Below are 18,342 nucleotides of genomic sequence, written 5' to 3'. Positions count from 1 at the left end.
TCATCCGGGCAACCGAGCCCTGACAGCTTGGCCCCAGGAGTGAGGCAGACGGAAGGCTTTCTTGGCTGGCAAGCCTGGCTCCCTTGGCACACTCCTCTATGGCCAAGGGGAGCTGGGGGCCAAAAGAGGTTGTCTGGTCCCAAGGCCCAGAAGTTCCTGCAGGCACCCACGGGAAGGAGAGCCTGATCCCCACAGGGCCAGGCACTTGCTGGGGCAGTCAGGAGCCCGTCAGACGGGGGTGGCCTCAGAAGGGTCAAAGGGTTCAGCTATGGGAGCCCAGGTTTCAGAGGCAACCACGTCTGGATAGAAACCCCAGTTCTGCATCCCATGAGCCTCAGTGTCTTCATCGGGGTAATGGGGACAACAGCCTCTTGCCTTAGAAGGGCACGAGGACTGGCACGTGGCATCCTCAGAATAGCAGCCACAGCTGACAAGCATGATAGTGAACAGGAGGGGCTGGTTGGAGAGAGTGCTGTGGAGTTAGGCGAGGATGCAGGGACAGTGGACAAGCCCCCTGGGAAAGGGTCACAGGTGCTCTGAGCCCACACAGATGCAACATGGCAGACGGTGCAGACCCTTGCTTTATTGGTCTGACTTGTTCACAGTTCAGCCCCCGGCTCAGAAAACCAATGGGCCAGCTAAGGAGCGAAGGAGGTGCCTCGAGACTTCCAGAGTCAAGGTTCTCCAGGGCTCCCCAGCCCATTAATCATTTTCTGCCCCACTGCCTGGGAGGTGAGGTGGGAGGGGGCTCCCTGGGGGGTGAGGATGGGTGACTAGAGGGGATTTCAGTGTGGGACCCAGGGTTGCTCTTCACAGTAGGAGGTGGAAGGGATGACTAAGTTCTTTATCACAGACCTGCAAAAAATGAGAGAATTAGATATTATTCTCACTAATTTGGGCTTCTTTTTTCTTTTTCTTTTTCCAAAACAGCAGCAGGAAAGAGAAATGCAGGTGGAGATGAGCCAGGTACGAGGCTTCAGATCGGAAGGGACCAGAGATGAGGACCAACGTGTGGCTGCCTGACCAGGAACGCTGTGGGCTGGCCCGGGCTCTCTCCACGCATCCTGGGAGAACTGCCACAGGCCCTAGAGGAGGGATGAAATGCGTGTGGGAGGGAAGACGGCGGACCCCAGATCAGCAGCAGCACCATCCTCTGATGGCCCCTGGGCAGTCCACCAGCTCAGAAGCACTCAGGGCTGGAGCCCGGGCTCTAAGCACAGGCCCCAGAGGCCAGACAGGAGGGAGGCAGCAGGAAGGGCTGGCGTGGAAGGGCTGAGTTCTACTGGGGTCCCACGCGGGCAAGGGAACCAGGACTCGCCCCTGCTTGTCAGCCAATCAGCTTCTTCAGGAAGGCCTCCAACTGATCCTCATCCTTGATGCCTACAAACTTGTCCACCACGTCCCCATTCTTCATGGCCAGTACAGTGGGCACCGCCGACACCTGGGTGGGGAGGACAAGGGGGTCCAAGTGAATTGGCAGTGAACGCTTCTCAACTGCCACTCCCAAGCCTTTGTGGGGAAGGCTGGTGGCTTATCCAGGGCACTGATTTCCCAAAGCCATGGGCAGGCCTAGAGGAACGTGGCTCTTCCCTTAGTGCAGGGGTACTGCAGGGCCCGGTGGCCACCCGTTGAAGAAACTTCTTCCATTGCGGGCTCCCAGCAGTACCCTTCCTCCCTTAACCACAAGACTGACTCACTGGCCCAGTGGTTTTGCTGGAATGACAGGAGAGATGAAAATAGCCCATGCAGCTGCAGGCCAGGGCTGGGGGCAGGGAGGAGCTCGGGGGAAGCCTGGCCCGGGGGGAGACAGAAGCTGGGGGACAGTTCGAGTCCTGGCTTTGCACTCACTCGCAAGGGGGCCTTGGCCAGGTCACAGCACCTTTCTGAGCCTCAGTGTCCTTTTCCATAAAATGGGGGTAATGTCTACCTTTAGGGTTTGGGATGAACATTAAAGATTCAACAAGTATAGGCTGGGCACAGTGGCTTACATCTATAATCCCAGCCCTCTGGGAGACTGAGGCTGGAGGATTGCTTGAGTTCAACAGTTCCAGACTAGCTTGGGCAATACAGTGAGACCTTGTGTTTACTAAACTCCCCCCCCCAAAATTAGCCAGGCATGGTGGTGCATGCCTGTCCTCACGTACGTGGGAGGCTGAGGCAGGAGGATCGCTTGAGCCTGGGAGACTGAGGCTGCAGTGAACTGTGATGCTGCCACTGCACTCCAGCCTGGGTGACAGAGTGAGACCCTGCCTCAAAAAAAAAAAAAAAAAAGAAGAAGAAAGATCTGAGCATAAAGCAGAGCTCAGGGTGGGCGCGGTGCCTCACACCTATAATCCCAGCATTTTGGGAGGCTGAGGCGGGAAGATCATTTGAGGTCAGGAGTTCGAGACCAGCCTGGCCAACACGGTGAAATCCCGTATCTACTAAAAATACAAAAATTAGTTGGGCGTGGTGGCGGGCGCCTGTAATCCCACCTACTTGGGAGGCTGAAGTGAATCGCTTGAACCTGGGAGGTGGAGGCTGGAGTCAGTGGAGATTGCACCACTGCACTCCAGCCTGGGTGACAGAGTGAGACTCCGTCTCATAAATAAATAAATAAATAAATAAAGCAGAGCTCAGGTTCTGGCTGACCCAATCCGACTCCTACCAGCCAGGTGAGCTGGGGCATGACCCTCAGCAACTAAGCTTCAGTGTTCTCAGATGCAAGATGGAGATACTAATGGCACTTCCATTAGAGGGCATGAAAGCTGAATGAAATAATGTGAGTAAAGGCTCAGCACAGCAACCCGGCAAATAAGCGTAGGAACCTGGCATTGTGCCTGGCATACAGTGGGCATTCAAAAAACAGTGGCTGCAGAGGGCACAAGGAAAAGTCCAACACAGGCCACACGAGAGCATGTTAGCTTGCTGCCGTGATGAGTGACAGGGTCCAGAGACTCAGGGACTTCTACTGGACAGCGTGGGAGGAGAGGCTTGGCCATACACGACCTCACGCTTATTGGCGGGTTGCAGGCAGATGGCAACGGCAACATTCTTGGTTTGTGAAGCATTTACTCAGTTCCCTCAGGGACCTGCATAGGTTACATGGAATGCAGATGAGGCTGTGGCCCACCAGACTGGCATCGTGAGGTCTCTGCTGCCTGGGATCCCTGCCTGGCATTCGTGGGCATTTGAGAAAACCATTTAAACAGAACAAGATAGGCCGGGCGCTGTGGCTCACACCTGTAATCCTAGTACTTTGGGAAGCCGAAGCGGGCAGATCACTTGAGGTCAGGAGTTCGAGACCAGCCTGACCAACATGGTGAAACTCCATCTCTACTAAAATACAAAAATTAGCCAGGCCTGGTGGTGCATGCCTATAGTCCCAGCTACTCGGGAGGCTGAGGCAGGAGAATCGCTTGAACCCGGGAGGCGGAGGTTGCACTGAGTTGAGATTGTGCCATTGCACTCCAGCCTGGGCGACAGAGCAAGACTCTGTCCCTGCCCCCAAAACAAAATAAATAAATAAAAATAAACAGAACAAGATAAACACAGACTTTTCTTACACACAAGTTCACTACAAAGTAAGAGCAGAGATTCACACAAACGTACCAGGTCTTCACATATCCCAGTGCTGCCCTGCCGCAGACCATCTTGGAAGTCAGTAAGATTTAGAATGTTCAAAACCCGTGCACATGGTAGTTAGGAAAGGCACGCAGGCCAGACCATCCCACCCTCACCCACTAACTTTACGTGGCACGCCCCGCACCCCACTCCTCATGGGCACTTTGGGGACAAACACAGCAGGTCAGAGGACACAGTCCTTGTCCTTCTTAGTGCCTCAGGCCCCTTCAAATCTGTCCCTAGGCTGATGTGGGTGGCAAACCCTGTCTCCAGGCAGAGCAGGGCCCGAAAAAGTTTGCTCCAGGAGGCTCCAGGGAGCGCCTGAAGCCACTAGGGCCTTCCCAGGCATTCTTTGGTGCCCTCTAGTGGTCTGCAAAGGCAGCTGGAGCGCCTCAAAGCCGGAGCCTCTTGGCAGAAGCACAGAGCTCAGCGGCCGGCTCCCACCTGCACACGGTCCTATTCCTTTAATTAAAATAAACGCTTTATGCCACTGTATAAGAAATGGCCTAACCTTTTTCATGGCAGGACTCTAAGTTCACTGAAGAGGCTCAGAGAGTGGACTTAGTGTTCCTTAAGAACTCCAGATAGGGACAAGCACAGTGGCTCACACCTGTAATCCCAAACACTTTGGGAGGCCAAGGCAGGAGGACAGCTTGAGGTCAGGAATTCATGGCAAGACCTCATCTCCATAAAAAAATTAAAAAAAAAAAAAAAAAAAGGGAACTCCAGATGAAGGCCATAATGATCTCACTCATGTAAACCTCCACACATGCTTCAACACGCACAGACCCTGCTGGTGTCAGGTAGACAGCAGATGTGCTGTGAATGGAGGTCTGGTCATTACTGATCAAGGGGATTTTTTTGAAGTTGAGCTGAAACACACACACATAAACCCCCCACTAGAGCCCACAGGAAACCTGAGCTGGAATGGGACTTCCCTCGACCCCAAGGAGGCGGCTGAGGCTCTGCTGCTCCTGTGTTTGGCTCACACATCAGGCGGGGCCAGTGCCTGTAAACACTGCCTTCCGTGGAAGTGCACAGGGCCTTGGTACATTCTTCTGGAATGTTCTGAGTGTGAAAAAGGCAGTGACTGAGCCAACTGAGGGGCTGAGGAAAAGACACGCTAAGATGTGCTGCCTGTCGTGTTCCATGAAGCCATTTGGAACCTCCTATCCTTGGATAAAGACCCTCTGAACTCAGGGCAGGAGTTGGGGAGTGTGTACGTGTGCAGTCTCTTTCCGCTAACCCTCAGCCCGCCTGCACCACCACCGAGCTCCATGTCCTGGCATGTCTTCTCCTGTCTCACCCCGATGGCATCCATCTGTTAACTCAGCTAAGGGCCTACCAAGGGAAAGGCACAGTGCTAGGTGCTGCGGAACGCTGCAACCTCCTCCTCGGCTCATTGCAGAGTTAAAAGGAAAAGATCACTGTCACATGCTGGGTGCTTTTTCGTGTCAGGAATGATATAAACACCTGTATACACTATCTCACACTCTCCTGGCTGTGGGTAGGGTCATTTTAATGATGAGAATGCTGAGGCTCAAAGGGTGAGCAACTGTTCCAAAATGACGCGGTGTAGGCTGGGCACGGCGGCTCCTGCCTGTAATCCCAGCACTTTGGGAGGCCAAGGAAGGCGGATTATCTGAGGTCAGGAGTTCGAGACAAGCCTGGCCAACATGGTGAAACCCCATCTCTACCAAAAACACAAAAATTAGTGGGGCGTGGTGACAGGCACCTGTTGTCCCAGCTATTCAGGAGGCTGAGGCAGGAGAATGGCTTGAACCCAGGAGGTGGAGGCTGCAGTGAGCTGAGATCACACCATTGCACTCACTGCAGTGAGACTCTGTCTCAAAACAAACAAGGCCGGGCGTGATGGCTCATGCCTGTAATCCTAGCACTTTGGAAGGACGAGGCGGGTGGATCACCTGAGGTTAGGAGTCTGGGACCAGCCTGGCCAACATGGTGAAAGCCCATTTCTACTAAAAATACAAAAATTAGCCGGACGTGGTGCCATATGCCTGTAATCCTAGCACTTTGGGAGGCTGAGGCAGGAGAATTGCTTGAACACGGGAGGCAGAGGTCGCAGTGAGCCGATACTGCGTCACTCCAGCCTGGGTGAAAGAGCAAGACTCCTTCTACTAAAAAAAAAAAAAAAAAAGCTGGGATCTGAAACAAGATCTGTTTGACTTTGCAGTCCAGGGCATCAAACTCCATTGTGCTTCTGCCCAGCAGCAAAGAGACAGACATCTACTGAGTCCCAGCACGGGGAAGAACATGTGGGGACGCATTAAAGGATTTCATGCTTCAAATGCAAAACGCCAAGTGTTTTGTCAAAGCTTTTAGATATGAGAGGGTTCTTGGAAAAACAATTATTGAAAAATTCAAATCCAACTACATGACATTCTGGCGAAATTAGGGAGACAGTGAAAAGATCAAGGGTCGCCAGGGCTGGAGGGAGGAGGAAGGAGAGATGAACAGGCAGAGCAGAGGACACAGAGGCAGTGAAATGACTCTGGATGATGCTAGAATGGTGAACACTGGCTATGACACATTTGTCCAAACCCACAGAAGGCACAACACCAAGAGTGATCCCCGATGTAAACTTTTGGCTTTGGGGGATAATGATGTCCGTGTAGGTTCATCAGTTGTGACAAATGGATCACCCTGGTATGGGCTGTTGGTAGTGGTGGGGCTGGGCACGCGGGAGGACAGGGGGCTTATGGGAAGTCTCTGTACCTTCCCCTTCCTCTCCATTTTGCTATGAACCTAAAACTGCCCTAAAAACATAAAATCTTCAGAAAGAACAACGACAAAAAACGAGATCAGTGACTGCCGGGGGGTTAAGGTGGGGAGGGGCGGGAAGGAGAGGTGAACTGCTGGAAAACAGGGGAACCGAGGGCGGTGGAACGGTTCTGTATGGCGCTGGAATGGTGGACACAGGCCATTATACATTTGTCCATGAACTTTCCTTTTGGCACGCAGTCTGTGCTGAGAGCGGCAGCTGAGACACAGGCTTTCAAAGAGCAGTTCCTCCCCACAGAGTCAGTCCGGGGCCTTCAGAAGCAGAAAGTCAGTCTGGGGCCTTCAGAACACTGGCTTCTCTCCATGTTGGCTCAGGACGCCCAGCCTTGGCATCACCTGGGAGCTTGTTAGAAATGCAGTCTTGGTGGCCGGGCGCGGTGGCTCACGCCTGTAATCCCAGCACTTTGGGAGGCTGAAGCGGGCGGATCACGAGGTCAGGGATTTGAGACCAGCCTGGCCAACATGGGGAAACCCTGTCTCTACTAAAAAAAAATTAGCTGGGCGTGGTGGTGGGTACCTATAGTCCCAGCTACTTGGGAGGCTGAGGCAAGAGAATAGCTTGAACCCCGAAGGCAGAGGTTGCAGTGAGCCGAGACTGTGTCACTGCACTCCAGTCTGGGCAACAGAGCAAGGCTTCATCTCAAAAAAAAAACACACACACACACACAAATGCAGCCTTGGTGGCCGGCACAGTGGCTCACATGTGTAATACCAGTACTTTGGGAGGCTGAGGTGGGAAAATTGCTTGAGCCCAGGAGTTCAAGACCAGACTCGACAACATAGGGAGACCCCCATCTTTTCTAATTTTTTTTTTTTTTTCAAATGAAACAAACAAAAAAGAAATGCAGGGCTGGGCGCGGTAGCTCACATGCCTATAATCCCAGGACTTTGAAAGGCGGAGGTGGGTAGATCAACTGAGGTCAGGAGTTCAAGACCAGCCTGACCAACATGGAGAAACCCCATATCTACCGAAAAATACAAAATTAGCCAGGCGTGGTGGCGTGTGCCTGTAATCCCAGCTACTCGGGAGGCTGAGGCAGGAGAATCGCTTGAACCCGGGAGGTGGAGGTTGTGGTGAGCTTAGATTGTGCCATTGCACTCCAGCCTGGGCAACAAAAGCAAAACTCCACCTCAAAAAAAAAAAAAAAAAAAAAAAAGGCACTCACATCTTCTAGAAGATGAGAAAATAAAAGGATAACACCTCTAAGTGTGAGGTGAGAAGCAGAAGCCCAAGAAGAAAGCACAAAGGCCGAGGGTCCACTCCTGGCCCATTCTCTCCCTGCCTTCCCCACGAGCTGGCAAGGTTGGGATGGTTAGGAGAGAGGCAGGCAGAGGCAGAAGACTGGGGACTCTTGCATCCTGCTAAGCCAGGGCAGTGCCGAGTGTGAGGAAGAGGGGCTGGGGCATTGAACCCCAAGGCCCTGAGGGACTTTCCCTTCGCTCTCCCTTGGCAGACAGTGAAGTCCTAGGGTGGGCAGTTAGAGCATAAAGTGGTTCAAGGGGAGAAATTTGTGTGAGGAAGGAGACTTACCTGAGGGTGTGTGCGGGAGGAGGGTGTCATGAGAGCTCGGGGAAAAGCACATAATTCCCTGAATATAATTTATTTAAAGCAGTTTTTCTTCTTTTTTTTCCGAGGAGTCTCACTCTGTCACCCAGGATGGAGTGCAGTGGCATGATCTCAGCTCACCGCCACCTCCACCTGCTGGGTTTAAGTGATTCTCCTGCCTCAGCCTCCTGAGAAGCTGGCACTACAGGCGCTCACCACCACACAGCACTAATTTTTGTATTTTTAATAGAGACAGGGTTTCACTATGTTGGCCAGGCTAGTCTTGAACTCCTGACCTCAGGTGATCCATCCACCTTGGTCTCCTAAAGTGCTGGGATTACAGGTGTGAGCCACTGCACCTGGCCTAAAGTCGTTTTCAGCAAGGTCAACCAACATTTGAAAAAGGATCTGAAGGTCGGGAGTGGTGGCTCATGCCTGTAATCCCAGCACTCTGGGAGGCTGAGGTGGGTGAATCACTTGAGGTCAGGAGTTTGAAACCAGCCTGGTCAACATAGTGAAACCCCATCTCTACTAAAAATACAAAAATTAGGCCAGGCGTCGTGGCGCACGCCCGTAATCCTAGCATTTCGGGACGCCGAGGTGGGCTGATCACCTGATGTCAAGAGTTCGAGACAAGCCTGACCAACATGGTGAAACCCTCTCTCTATTAAAACTACAAAAAATAGCTGGGCGTGGTGGCAGGGGCCTGTAATCCCAGCTACTTGGGAGGCTGATACTTGGGAGGCTGAGATAGGAGAATCGCTTGAACTGAGAAGCGGAGGTTGCAGTGAACCGGGATCATGCCACTGTACTCCAGTCTGGGCAACAGAGTGAGACTCCATCTCAAAAAAGAAAAAGGACTTTAGGCCTTAAAGAAGGCTGTCATGGGGGGCACTGTAGTTCTCTCAGAGGAAACTTGTTCCTCAGGCTCTTTTCAGAAAGAAAAGAGGAAGGAAGGAAGGAAGAAAGGAAGGGAGGGAGGGAGGGAGGGAGGGAGGGAAGGAGGGAGGGAGGGAGGGGATGGGTCAGGAAAAACCCTGGCTGGAGCTTCCTAAACCCTGCAATGATGGCAGACCAGGGTTTGGTAAAACAGCACGGCTGAGACCGAGCGATGTGGGCCCAGCAGCCTTGAGGACTTTCTGTGTGACAACGCAGTCCCCAGGCAGTGGAGGGGTGGGCGCGGCGGGGAGAGATTGAGAGGATTCCACGAGAGGCATCTCCCTCTCACTTGCGAGGCTCTACCACAGGCCTTCAGTGCCCACTCCCACAACAGCCTCCTGGGGACGGTCCTCAGCCTTCTTGCCACCCCACGAGACACTGGGGCAGGGCCTATGAGCTTCTTAGCATCTGCAGTAGTTACCATAATCCCTGCACATGGCTGGCCCTCAGGTGGTGTCTGGCAGAGCCAGGAGGCCTGAGACATCTGAAGCCCACGCGTGACCTGTGGGAGGCCCTAGGAGCCCCAGTCCGGGCTCTCACCCAAGGCATAGCCAGGCAGGGGAAAGCGAGGAGCGTCCAAATGGGCAGACAGATGCCTCCCTCACTGAGCAGTCAGTGGCCAAACTTTCTGAAAAAGTGACTCACTCCTCCCGTAGCCCCTGTAAGCAGCCCTCAGTTACTAACTCCCAAGGCCGGCCTGCTCCAGCGGCCACCTGCAATGGCCATCTCCCCTGCTTCTGGTCATCGCAGACTGATATTCCTTTGGGTAGTCACTCCCCACTCCCTGCCTAGCTCAAGGGGTGGCCAGTCTGTTCTCACCCCGCCCCCCACCACCCACTTCCTGCCACAGAGCACGGGTTCAGGGATGGGCGCCTCCATTTGAGCTGGTCTAGTGAGAATGAAACCTGGACTTGTACACTCTGAGGAAGACAGAGTTCTCTTTCATTCACTTGTTACGTGGAGGAGGAAGGAGGGAGGGGTGAAGGCTCACTCTGGCCAGGTTAAGGTATTTCAAGAAAATCAGAAATCCAGATTTTCACATGACATCGGAGTTTCAAATATCAGCATCTGGTTCCTATTACTTTAAAATACTTTGAGTGCCAGACTAAAAGTGTTTGTGAGCCAGACCGGGCCCAGAGGCTGCCAGGGGCGCCCTTGGCTCTGCAACAGCGCTACCTTCAGCACAGCGATCCAGAGACCCGCCCAATCTGGCTGCAGTCTGCTTTCCCCAGCTCCATGCTTGGCCCTTCACTCTGGCCACCCAGACAAAGTGGGCCTCTCCCCTTTCTCCAGGCAGTGGTCTCCAAGCCCCAGAGGATGCCCCCACTCCAGACACCTCCAGGCACCTGGCCCCTGCTGGCCTGTAAGCAACCCAGGCTCATCAGACCTCAGGGCTTTTGCTTTGCCTCAATAGTTCTTCCAAAGACCCACATGCTTCCTGTTTTTGCTCAAAGGTCACCTTCTCAGGGAGATCTTCCCTACCACACCGTTTAAAAAAGAAACCTGCCGGGCGTGGTGGCTCACGCCTGTAATCCCAGAACTTTGGGAGGCCAAGGCAGGCGGATAACCTGAAGTCAGGAGATTGAGACCAGCCTGGCTAACATGGTGAAACCTCGTTTCTACTAAAAATACAGAAAATTAGCTGGGAGTGGTGGCATGTGCCTGTAATCCCAGCTACTCGGGAGGCTGGGGCAGGAGAATCGCTTGAACCCGGGAGGCAGAGGTTGCAGTGAGCTGAGATTGCACCATTGCACTCCAGCCTGGGCGACAAGAGCAAAACTCTGTCTCAAAAAAAGAAACCCTGGCCGGGCGTGGTGGTTCAAGCCTGTAATCCCAGCACTTTGGGAGGCTGAGACAGGCGGATCACCAGGTCAGGAGATCGAGACCATCCTGGCTAACACGGTGAAACCCCATCTCTACTAAAAAATACAAAAAACTAGCCGGGTGAGGTGGCGGGCGCCTGTAGTCCCAGCTACTTGGGAGGCTGAGGCAGGAGAATGGCGTGAACCCAGGAGGTAGAGCTTGCAGTGAGCCAAGATCGCGCCACTGCACTCCAGCCTGGGCAAGAGAGCAAGACTCTGTCTCAAAAAAAAGAAACCCTGCCCCATACTCAGTACTCCCGTCCCCTTTTCCTGATGTATTTTTCTCCATTGAACTTATTATCTAAAACAGGGGTCAGCAAACTATAGTTTACAGCCCCAATACAGCCTACTGCTTGCTTTTGTAAATAAAGTTTTATTGGAACACAGGTACGCCCATTTGTTTGTGTAGTGTCTATGGCTGCTTTCGGCTATGAGCATGGCTGAATGGTTGTAGCAGAGACCACTGCCCTGCAAGGCCTCAAATACCAACTGGTCCTTCAGAGATAAAGTTTGTCGACCCTTGATTTAAAATACTAGAATGTAGACTCCTTGAAGGCAGAGACTTTTTGTCAGTTTTGTTCACTGCCTTACCCTTAACACCAAATAACAGTACCTGGCACTCGAGGGACTCTCAAATATCTGCTGAATAAATGGACAAACCAACCAACCAACCAAGTGAGGCGACTCCATGCCTTTGTGCACGCTGTTTCCTCAACCCTTCCTCCTTCTCTGACATCCTTCATGGCTCAACTCAGAGGTTCTCTCTAACGTGAAGCGTTCCTGTCCCCTCCAGCTCCCCCACAAGCAAACAGTCCCTTCTTCCTTTATACGTCTCTTCTTTTAGCACTCCTCACCCTATACGGAGATGATCTTTCTACCTGCTGTTCTCTAGGAGTTGCCTGGAGACAAGACCTCATCTTATTTGTGTCAGAATCACAAATGCTTGCACATCGAGCTCCCAAATGACTGCTCATTGAACATGTGGGTAGATGAATAAAGGAATGTACCAATGTCCGAGACTAAGAGAATGACCTGGTGTTTTCGGGTCGTACTATCTACTTCCTAAAGGTGGCGAAGAGACAGGTGGCTCAGAGGATCAACAGCCACCTCTGCAAAGTGCTCTGAGCTACTAAAAGCGCTGGAAAAACAGGCCGGGTGCGGTGGCTTATGCCTATAATTCCAGCACTTTGGGAGGCCGGGGTGTGCGGATCATGAGGTCAGGAGTTCGAGACCAGTCTGGCCAACGTGGTGATACCCTGTCTCTATAAAAAATACAAAAAATTAGCCAGGTGTGGTGGTGTGCGCCTGTAGTCCCCGCTACTCAGGAGGTTGAGGTAGGAGAATTGCATGAACCTGGGAGACAGAGGCTGCAATGAGCCAAGATCACACCATTGCATTCTAGCCCAGGTGACAGTGAGACACCATCTCAAAAAAAAAAAAAAAAGCTCTGGAAAAACCAAGACACCTTGCTTACTGGCTACCTGGTCCTCCCCAAGATATCTCCTACACCAGCTACCCCTGGGCCCAACACCCCCTACATTGGTTGCCCTGTGGCAACCCCCTGTCAATCCATACCTCATACTCAATGGCGAGGTCTGTGTGGTCATCAATATCCACCTTGGCCATCACCACCTTCCCGTGCTGCTTGGCCACCATCTTCTCTAACCTCGGCCCCAGGATCTTGCAGGGCCCACACCACCTCAAAAGGCGAGAAAGGAAGCATCCAGTCAGTCAAAAGACCGCTCAGCATCCCCTACTGGCTTCCCAGACCTGCATCTTTCCAAGGAATCTTTTGCCCTTATTATCTCTGTCTACCACGTTTAAAAAATAACAGGCCGGGCACAGTGGCTCACGCCTGTAATCCCAGCACTTTGGGAGGTCCAGGCGGGTGGATCATGTGGTCAGGAGATCGAGACCATCCTGGCCGACATGGTGAAACCCCGTCTCTACTAAAAATACAAAAAACGAGCCGGGCGCGGTGGCGGGCACCTGTAGTCCCAGCTACTCGGGAGGCTGAGGCAGGAGAATGACGTGAACCCGGGAGGCGGAGCTTGCAGTGAGCCAAGATCACTCCACTGCACTCTAGCCTGGGCGACAGAGCAAGACACCGTCTCAAAAAAAAAAAAAAAAAAAAAAATTAACACACCAAATGGTAATGCCAGGAGATTCTGCACGTGGGAAATCTTCACAGATCCCAGACTTCTAAAACACAGGCCTCATCAGAAGACTCTTAGAATAAAAGTGACTTATTTCAGTATATTTCAGATAAATATACTGTCATATAAAAGAATATGGGATTGGGGCCGGGCACAGTGGCTCAAGCCTGTAATCCCAGCACTTTGGGAGGCCGACGCGGGTGGATCACGAGGTCAGGAGATCGAGACCATCCTGGCTAACATGGTGAAACCCCGTCTCTACTAAAAAATACAAAAAACTAGCCGAGCGAGGTGGCGGGCGCCTGCAGTCCCAGCTAATGTAGTCCCAGCTACTCGGGAGGCTGAGGCAGGAGAATGGTGTAAACCCAGGAGGCAGAGCTTGCAGTGAGCTGAGATCCGGCCACTGCACTCCAGCCTGGGCGACAGAGCGAGACTCCGTCCCAAAAAAAAAAAAAGAATATGGGATTGGAAGTTAAAAGGTTCAAACAGAGGCTCCTCACCAACCAGCCGATTATTCTGGGGTCCTAGTTTCTTCATCTGAAAAAGAGAGATTATGGCTCTCAAAGCTATTAGGAGAGATCAACTAAGGCAATGTGGGTAAACATGCGTTGGAAGCTGCGGGGTTATTGCAAACACCATGTGGACTCAGAACTAAAAGGAGGGGAACCAATGGCCAGGAGTGTCTACAACGCGCCAGTCCCTGGACAAGCACTTTTTCTGCTCTTACCAAACACATCCCTCAACTCTGCAAAGAGAACGCACCTTCCAAAGAAACTGAAGCCCATACGAGTTAAGAAACCAGTGCAAGATTAGAGAAGCACAGCCGGGATCGATCATAACCCAAAGCTGTGTTGAAAGTGTTTTCTTTAGCCGGGTGCGGTGACCCACGCTTATAATTCCAGCACTTTGGGAGGCCGAGGCAGGCGGATCACCTGAGGTCAGGAGTTCGAGACCAGCCTGGCCAACAACATTGTAAAACCTTGTCTCTACTAAAAATACAAAAATTAGTCAGCAGTGGTGGTGGGCACCTGTAATCCCAGCTACTAGGAAGGCTGAGGCAGGAGAATCGCTTGAACCTGGGAGGCGGAGGTTGAAGTGAGCTGAGAGATCATGCCACTGCACTCCAGCCTGGGCGACAGAGATTCTGTCTCAAAAAAAAAAAGAAAGTGTTTTCTTTCACCCACAGGCTACTCTGTGATCCCACAGCCCCTGAGTTGACCACTATCACTGCCCTGATCACAGGTTCCCCTCTTGCTGGGGAAGCTCATCCAGGACAGGCCTGGTGCTGTCATCTCTATGTATGTGGCACCAAGGACAGTGCCTGGCAAAGAATGAACAACTCACACCCCACTTCCTTACCAAACAAAATGAGGCACTACCCCATTTATCGTGCATTTCGGAAGCCCTCTCTGGAATGCTCACTACACCAGCAGGCCAAAACAGTTCCACCCTTCACAAACCCCTGGCTGACAACTCCTATTTTATTCTCAGCACTTATTTATCTATTTTTGAGATGGAGTCTCACTCTTTTGCCCAGGCTGGAGTGCAATGGCACGATCTTGGTTCACTGCAAGCTCTGCCTCCTGGGTTCAAGTAATTCTCCTGCCTCAGCCTCCTGAGCAGTAGGTGTGGTGGTACATACTACATCCAGTCAGGCCTGAGGGTTTTATTTATTTTTATTTTTTATTTATTTATTTTTTTTGAGACAGAGTCTCGCTCTGTCGCCCAGGCTGGAGTGCAGTGGCCGGATCTCGGCTCACTGCAAGCTCCGCCTCCCGGGTTTACGCCATTCTCCTGCCTCAGCCTCCCAAGTAGCTGGGACTACAGGCCCCCGCCAACCTCGCCTGGCTAGTTTTTTTGTATTTTTAGTAGAGACGGGGTTTCACCGTGTTAGCCAAGATGGTCTCGATCTCCTGACCTCGTGATCCACCTGTCTTGACCTCCCAAAGTGCTGGGATTACAGGCTTGAGCCACCGTGCCTGGTCAGGCCTGAGGATTTTAAATGCTGAAAATAGGCCAGGAGTAATGGCTCACACCAGTAATCCCAGCACTTTGGGAGGCCGAGGTGGTGGGGGGTGGGGGTCACCTGCAGTCAGAGTTCAAGAGACCCCTGGCCAATATGACGAAACCCCGTCTCTCCCAAAAACACAAAAAAATTATCTGGATGTGGTGGCAGGCACCAGCAGTCCCAGTTACTTGGGAAGCTGAGGCAGGAGAATCGTCTTAACTTGGGAGGCGGAGGTTGCAGTGAGCTGATCAAGCCACTGCAGTCCAGCCTGGGTGACAGAATGAGACTCCGTCTCAAAAACAAAAAAAAGAAAAAAAAACCCTCAGGCCTGGTGCAGTGGTTCACGCCTGTAATCCCAGCACTTTGGGAGGCCAAGGTGGGAGGACTGCTTGAGATCAGGAGGTAGAAACTGCAGTGAGTCGTGATCACACCATTGCACTCTACATTCTAGCCTGGGTGACGGAGTGAGACCTTGTCTCTAAAAGAAGAAAAACAAAAACAACTCATAACACCTAAAAACCCAGCGTGCAAGACCTTATCTCCTATTACAAGTGAAGAAGGGAGCACAAAGAGATCAAGCGGCCTGCCCAAGGCCACAGGGTAAGTCAGAGAAACAACTGGAAAGATGGCAGAACAATCTGTCAGAGACTGACCAGAAGGCCCTTCAATTTCTTTTTCTTTCTTTTTTTTTTTGAGATGGAGTTTCCCTCTGTCACGCAGGCTAGAGTGCAATGGCGCAATCTCAGCTCACTGCAACCTCCACCTCCCAGGTTCAAGTGATTCTCCTGCCTCAGCCTCTTGGGTAGCTGGGATTACAGGTGGCCGCCACCAGGCCCACCTAATTTTTGTATTTTTAATAGAGACGGGGGTTTCACCACGTTGGCCAGGCAGGTCTCGAACTCCTGACTTCAGGTAATCCACCCGCCTTGGCCCCTGAAAGTGCTGGGATTACAGGTGTGAGCCACTGTGCCCGACCTGAAGGCCCCTGAATTTTTAACTTCTGCTACACTGGTTTCTCCCAGGATGCCACATTCAGAGGGCTTTGTCCAGTTTTTGTGTAGCTGGGTCTCTAGCCAGGCCCCAAAGGTCTAGAAACAAAAAAGGCCAGGCTAAAAATCAGAAAGCCAGAGGGACTTAAATATCTCTAAAGCAAACTCAAGACAGCACTGAAAGGACACTCCTTCCTATGCCCTGTATGCTTGGACACCATGGTAATGACACTAACTTTTTTTTTTTTTGAGATGGAGTTTCGCTCTTTTTGCCCAGGCTGGAGTGCAATGGCATGATCTTGGCTCACTGCAACCTCCGCCTCCTAGGTTCAAGTGATTTTCCTGCCTCAGCCTCCCGAGTAGCTGGGATTACAGGTGAGCACCACCACACCTGGATGTAGAGATGGTGTTTCACCATGTTGGCCAGGCTGGTCTCAAACTCCTGACCTCAGGTGATCTGCCTGCCTCAGCCTCTCAAAGGTGTGCCTTGGCCTCTCACTACAGGTGTGAGCCACTGTGCCCGGCCGACACTGATAACTTTTTGCCAGCCCTTCTTGCAGTTTTCACGGCAAGGTATTAAAATAAACTCATCTGCAGGGCCAGGAACTGATATACACCAAAAGCAAGGTGACAGTCATATTTTTCCAACTCTGGTCCATGTTGAAGATGACGCTGAGCTTTCTGGACATTAAGAAACAGAACATGTGTTTCCCAGCACTAACTGCAGTCAGCTTGCAGACTGTTCACTCATCTGTCTTCTACTAGACTGTACTCCCCTTGAGGGCAGGGACTAGGCCTGACCAGTCTGTATACTGAGTCTACATATGAGCAGCATAGAACATGGTCCTGGGACATAGCAGGCATTCAACAAATACTTGAACAAGTAGGACCCTAGTCTTCCGTGGACCCCCAATACTCACTGTGCGTGGAAATCCACAACCACTGGCGTCTCACTGTTGACCACTCGGTCTTGAAAGTCAGGTCCATCCTGGATATTAAAGGTCGTCAAGGAGATCCTGGTGGTGTATATTGTCCGGGCTGGGTTGAGTGTTACAGTCAGGCCACCAGGACTGCATTGTGGGGTCTGCAGGGCTCTGGAAGTGAGGGGTGGCCACCGACCCTGAGAAGGATTCCTGGAGATGACGGAGGCCAGGAACCTCCTTAGGAGAAGTCGCTGAGCCATCTGTGAGGGAAGAGGCAGAAGAATTGGGGCACACAAAAGGAAGCTGACACACTAGAAAAATAAAGAGATTTGGGGATTAGTCGGGGCTCAAGAAGAGGCAGAGTGGGAAGCAAAATGCAAGGAAATAATATGTAAGATTTGTAGCGTAGAAGTGAGGAAGCTGAGAAACAAAGGAAAGGAATAGCTAGGCAAACCAGAAGGACAGGAAAACTGGCTTCACAACCAAAAAGAAATCGGGATTTAGATTATAACAGAAGAACGGGAGGGAGTAACCAACATTTAATAATTTATGTAAGGACCAAGTACCTTACACATATTCTTGATCTTCCTACAGCAACTTTGAGGAAGTTGCTATTGTACTGCCCACATTGCAAATAAGGAAAGGCATCCGAGGCTCAAGTAAGTTAAGTGACATGCCCAAAGTAACCCCACTACTGACAGCCAACACTGGAACCCAGGGTCGTCTGAAAAGATGAAACGCAACAATTGAAGGAGGATCTAAGAGTATGGTAGGAACCAAAAACGAAGAGACATGTACTGGAGGGAACTAATAAAGAAGGGACATGAATGGAGGGAACTGGGAAAAATCGGACGCCACCAGGGACCCCGGCTCTCCGGCGAGCTAGGTCCCCCCCACCCGTCCGGCCGCCAGCCTGCGCAGGAACGCGCTCGCGGCATGCCTATCACGACACCATCTCAAGCCAGCCCCACTGAGCTCCTACCTCCCTGCAACGCGAGCGGAGGGATGCACAGCTTAGCCCTCCCTGCCTGTCAAGGGCACTCCTGTCGTCACTTCCTCAGGGAGGCGGACATTAACGTCACTTCCGGGGACAGGCAGGCGGAACACCATCCCTCTCGAATATTTTTTTTTGAGACGGAGTCTCGCTCTGTCGCCAGGCTAGGGTGCAGTGGCGCGATCTCGGCTCACTGCAACCTCCGCCTCCCGAGTTCAAGCGATTCTCCTGCCTCGGCCTCCCGAGTAGCCGGGACTAGAGGCGCACGCCACCACGCACAGCTAATTTTTGTATTTTTAGTAGAGGCGGGGTTTCACCATATTGGCCAGGATGGTCTCCATCTCTTGACTTCGTGATCCGCCCGCCTCGGCCTCCCAAAGTGTTGGGATTACCGGCGTGAGCCACAGCCCCCGACCTGTCCCTCTCTAATTTGAGGAGCGTCTGGGATTTTCCGCCAATAGGAATGGCGGGAGGAGGCACAACTGAAAGGGCGGGGCCTCAACTAGGGACCGGAAGCAAT

The 18,342-nt window shown here is 52.1% G+C and overlaps 1 protein-coding gene across 9 annotated transcripts; it reads right to left on the bottom strand.

The window, feature by feature from the left end:
• Positions 1 to 563: 563 nt before the first annotated feature.
• Positions 564 to 17,879, bottom strand: TXN2 (thioredoxin 2). Of its 9 annotated transcripts, XM_077949846.1 has the most exons (6): positions 17,811 to 17,879; positions 17,395 to 17,552; positions 16,826 to 17,088; positions 12,328 to 12,451; positions 1,319 to 1,441; positions 564 to 855 (listed from the first exon to the last, which is right to left on the bottom strand). In XM_077949846.1, exons 2-5 carry the CDS (start codon positions 17,401 to 17,403, stop codon positions 1,328 to 1,330), a joined length of 510 nt encoding a protein of 169 aa, XP_077805972.1. In that variant the 5' UTR covers positions 17,404 to 17,552; positions 17,811 to 17,879; the 3' UTR covers positions 564 to 855; positions 1,319 to 1,327. The 9 variants fall into 9 exon arrangements, 5 of the variants coding, with proteins under 5 accessions (XP_077805972.1, XP_015005722.1, XP_077805973.1 ...); XM_015150236.3 differs by having other exon boundaries at positions 564 to 1,441; XM_077949847.1 differs by lacking the exon at positions 17,395 to 17,552.
• Positions 17,880 to 18,342: the final 463 nt, after the last annotated feature.

This window comes from Macaca mulatta, chromosome 10 (assembly GCF_049350105.2).
Source record: "Macaca mulatta isolate MMU2019108-1 chromosome 10, T2T-MMU8v2.0, whole genome shotgun sequence".
Classification (NCBI taxonomy): domain Eukaryota; kingdom Metazoa; phylum Chordata; class Mammalia; order Primates; family Cercopithecidae; genus Macaca; species Macaca mulatta.
This window is presented reverse-complemented; position numbering and strand designations above follow the sequence as displayed.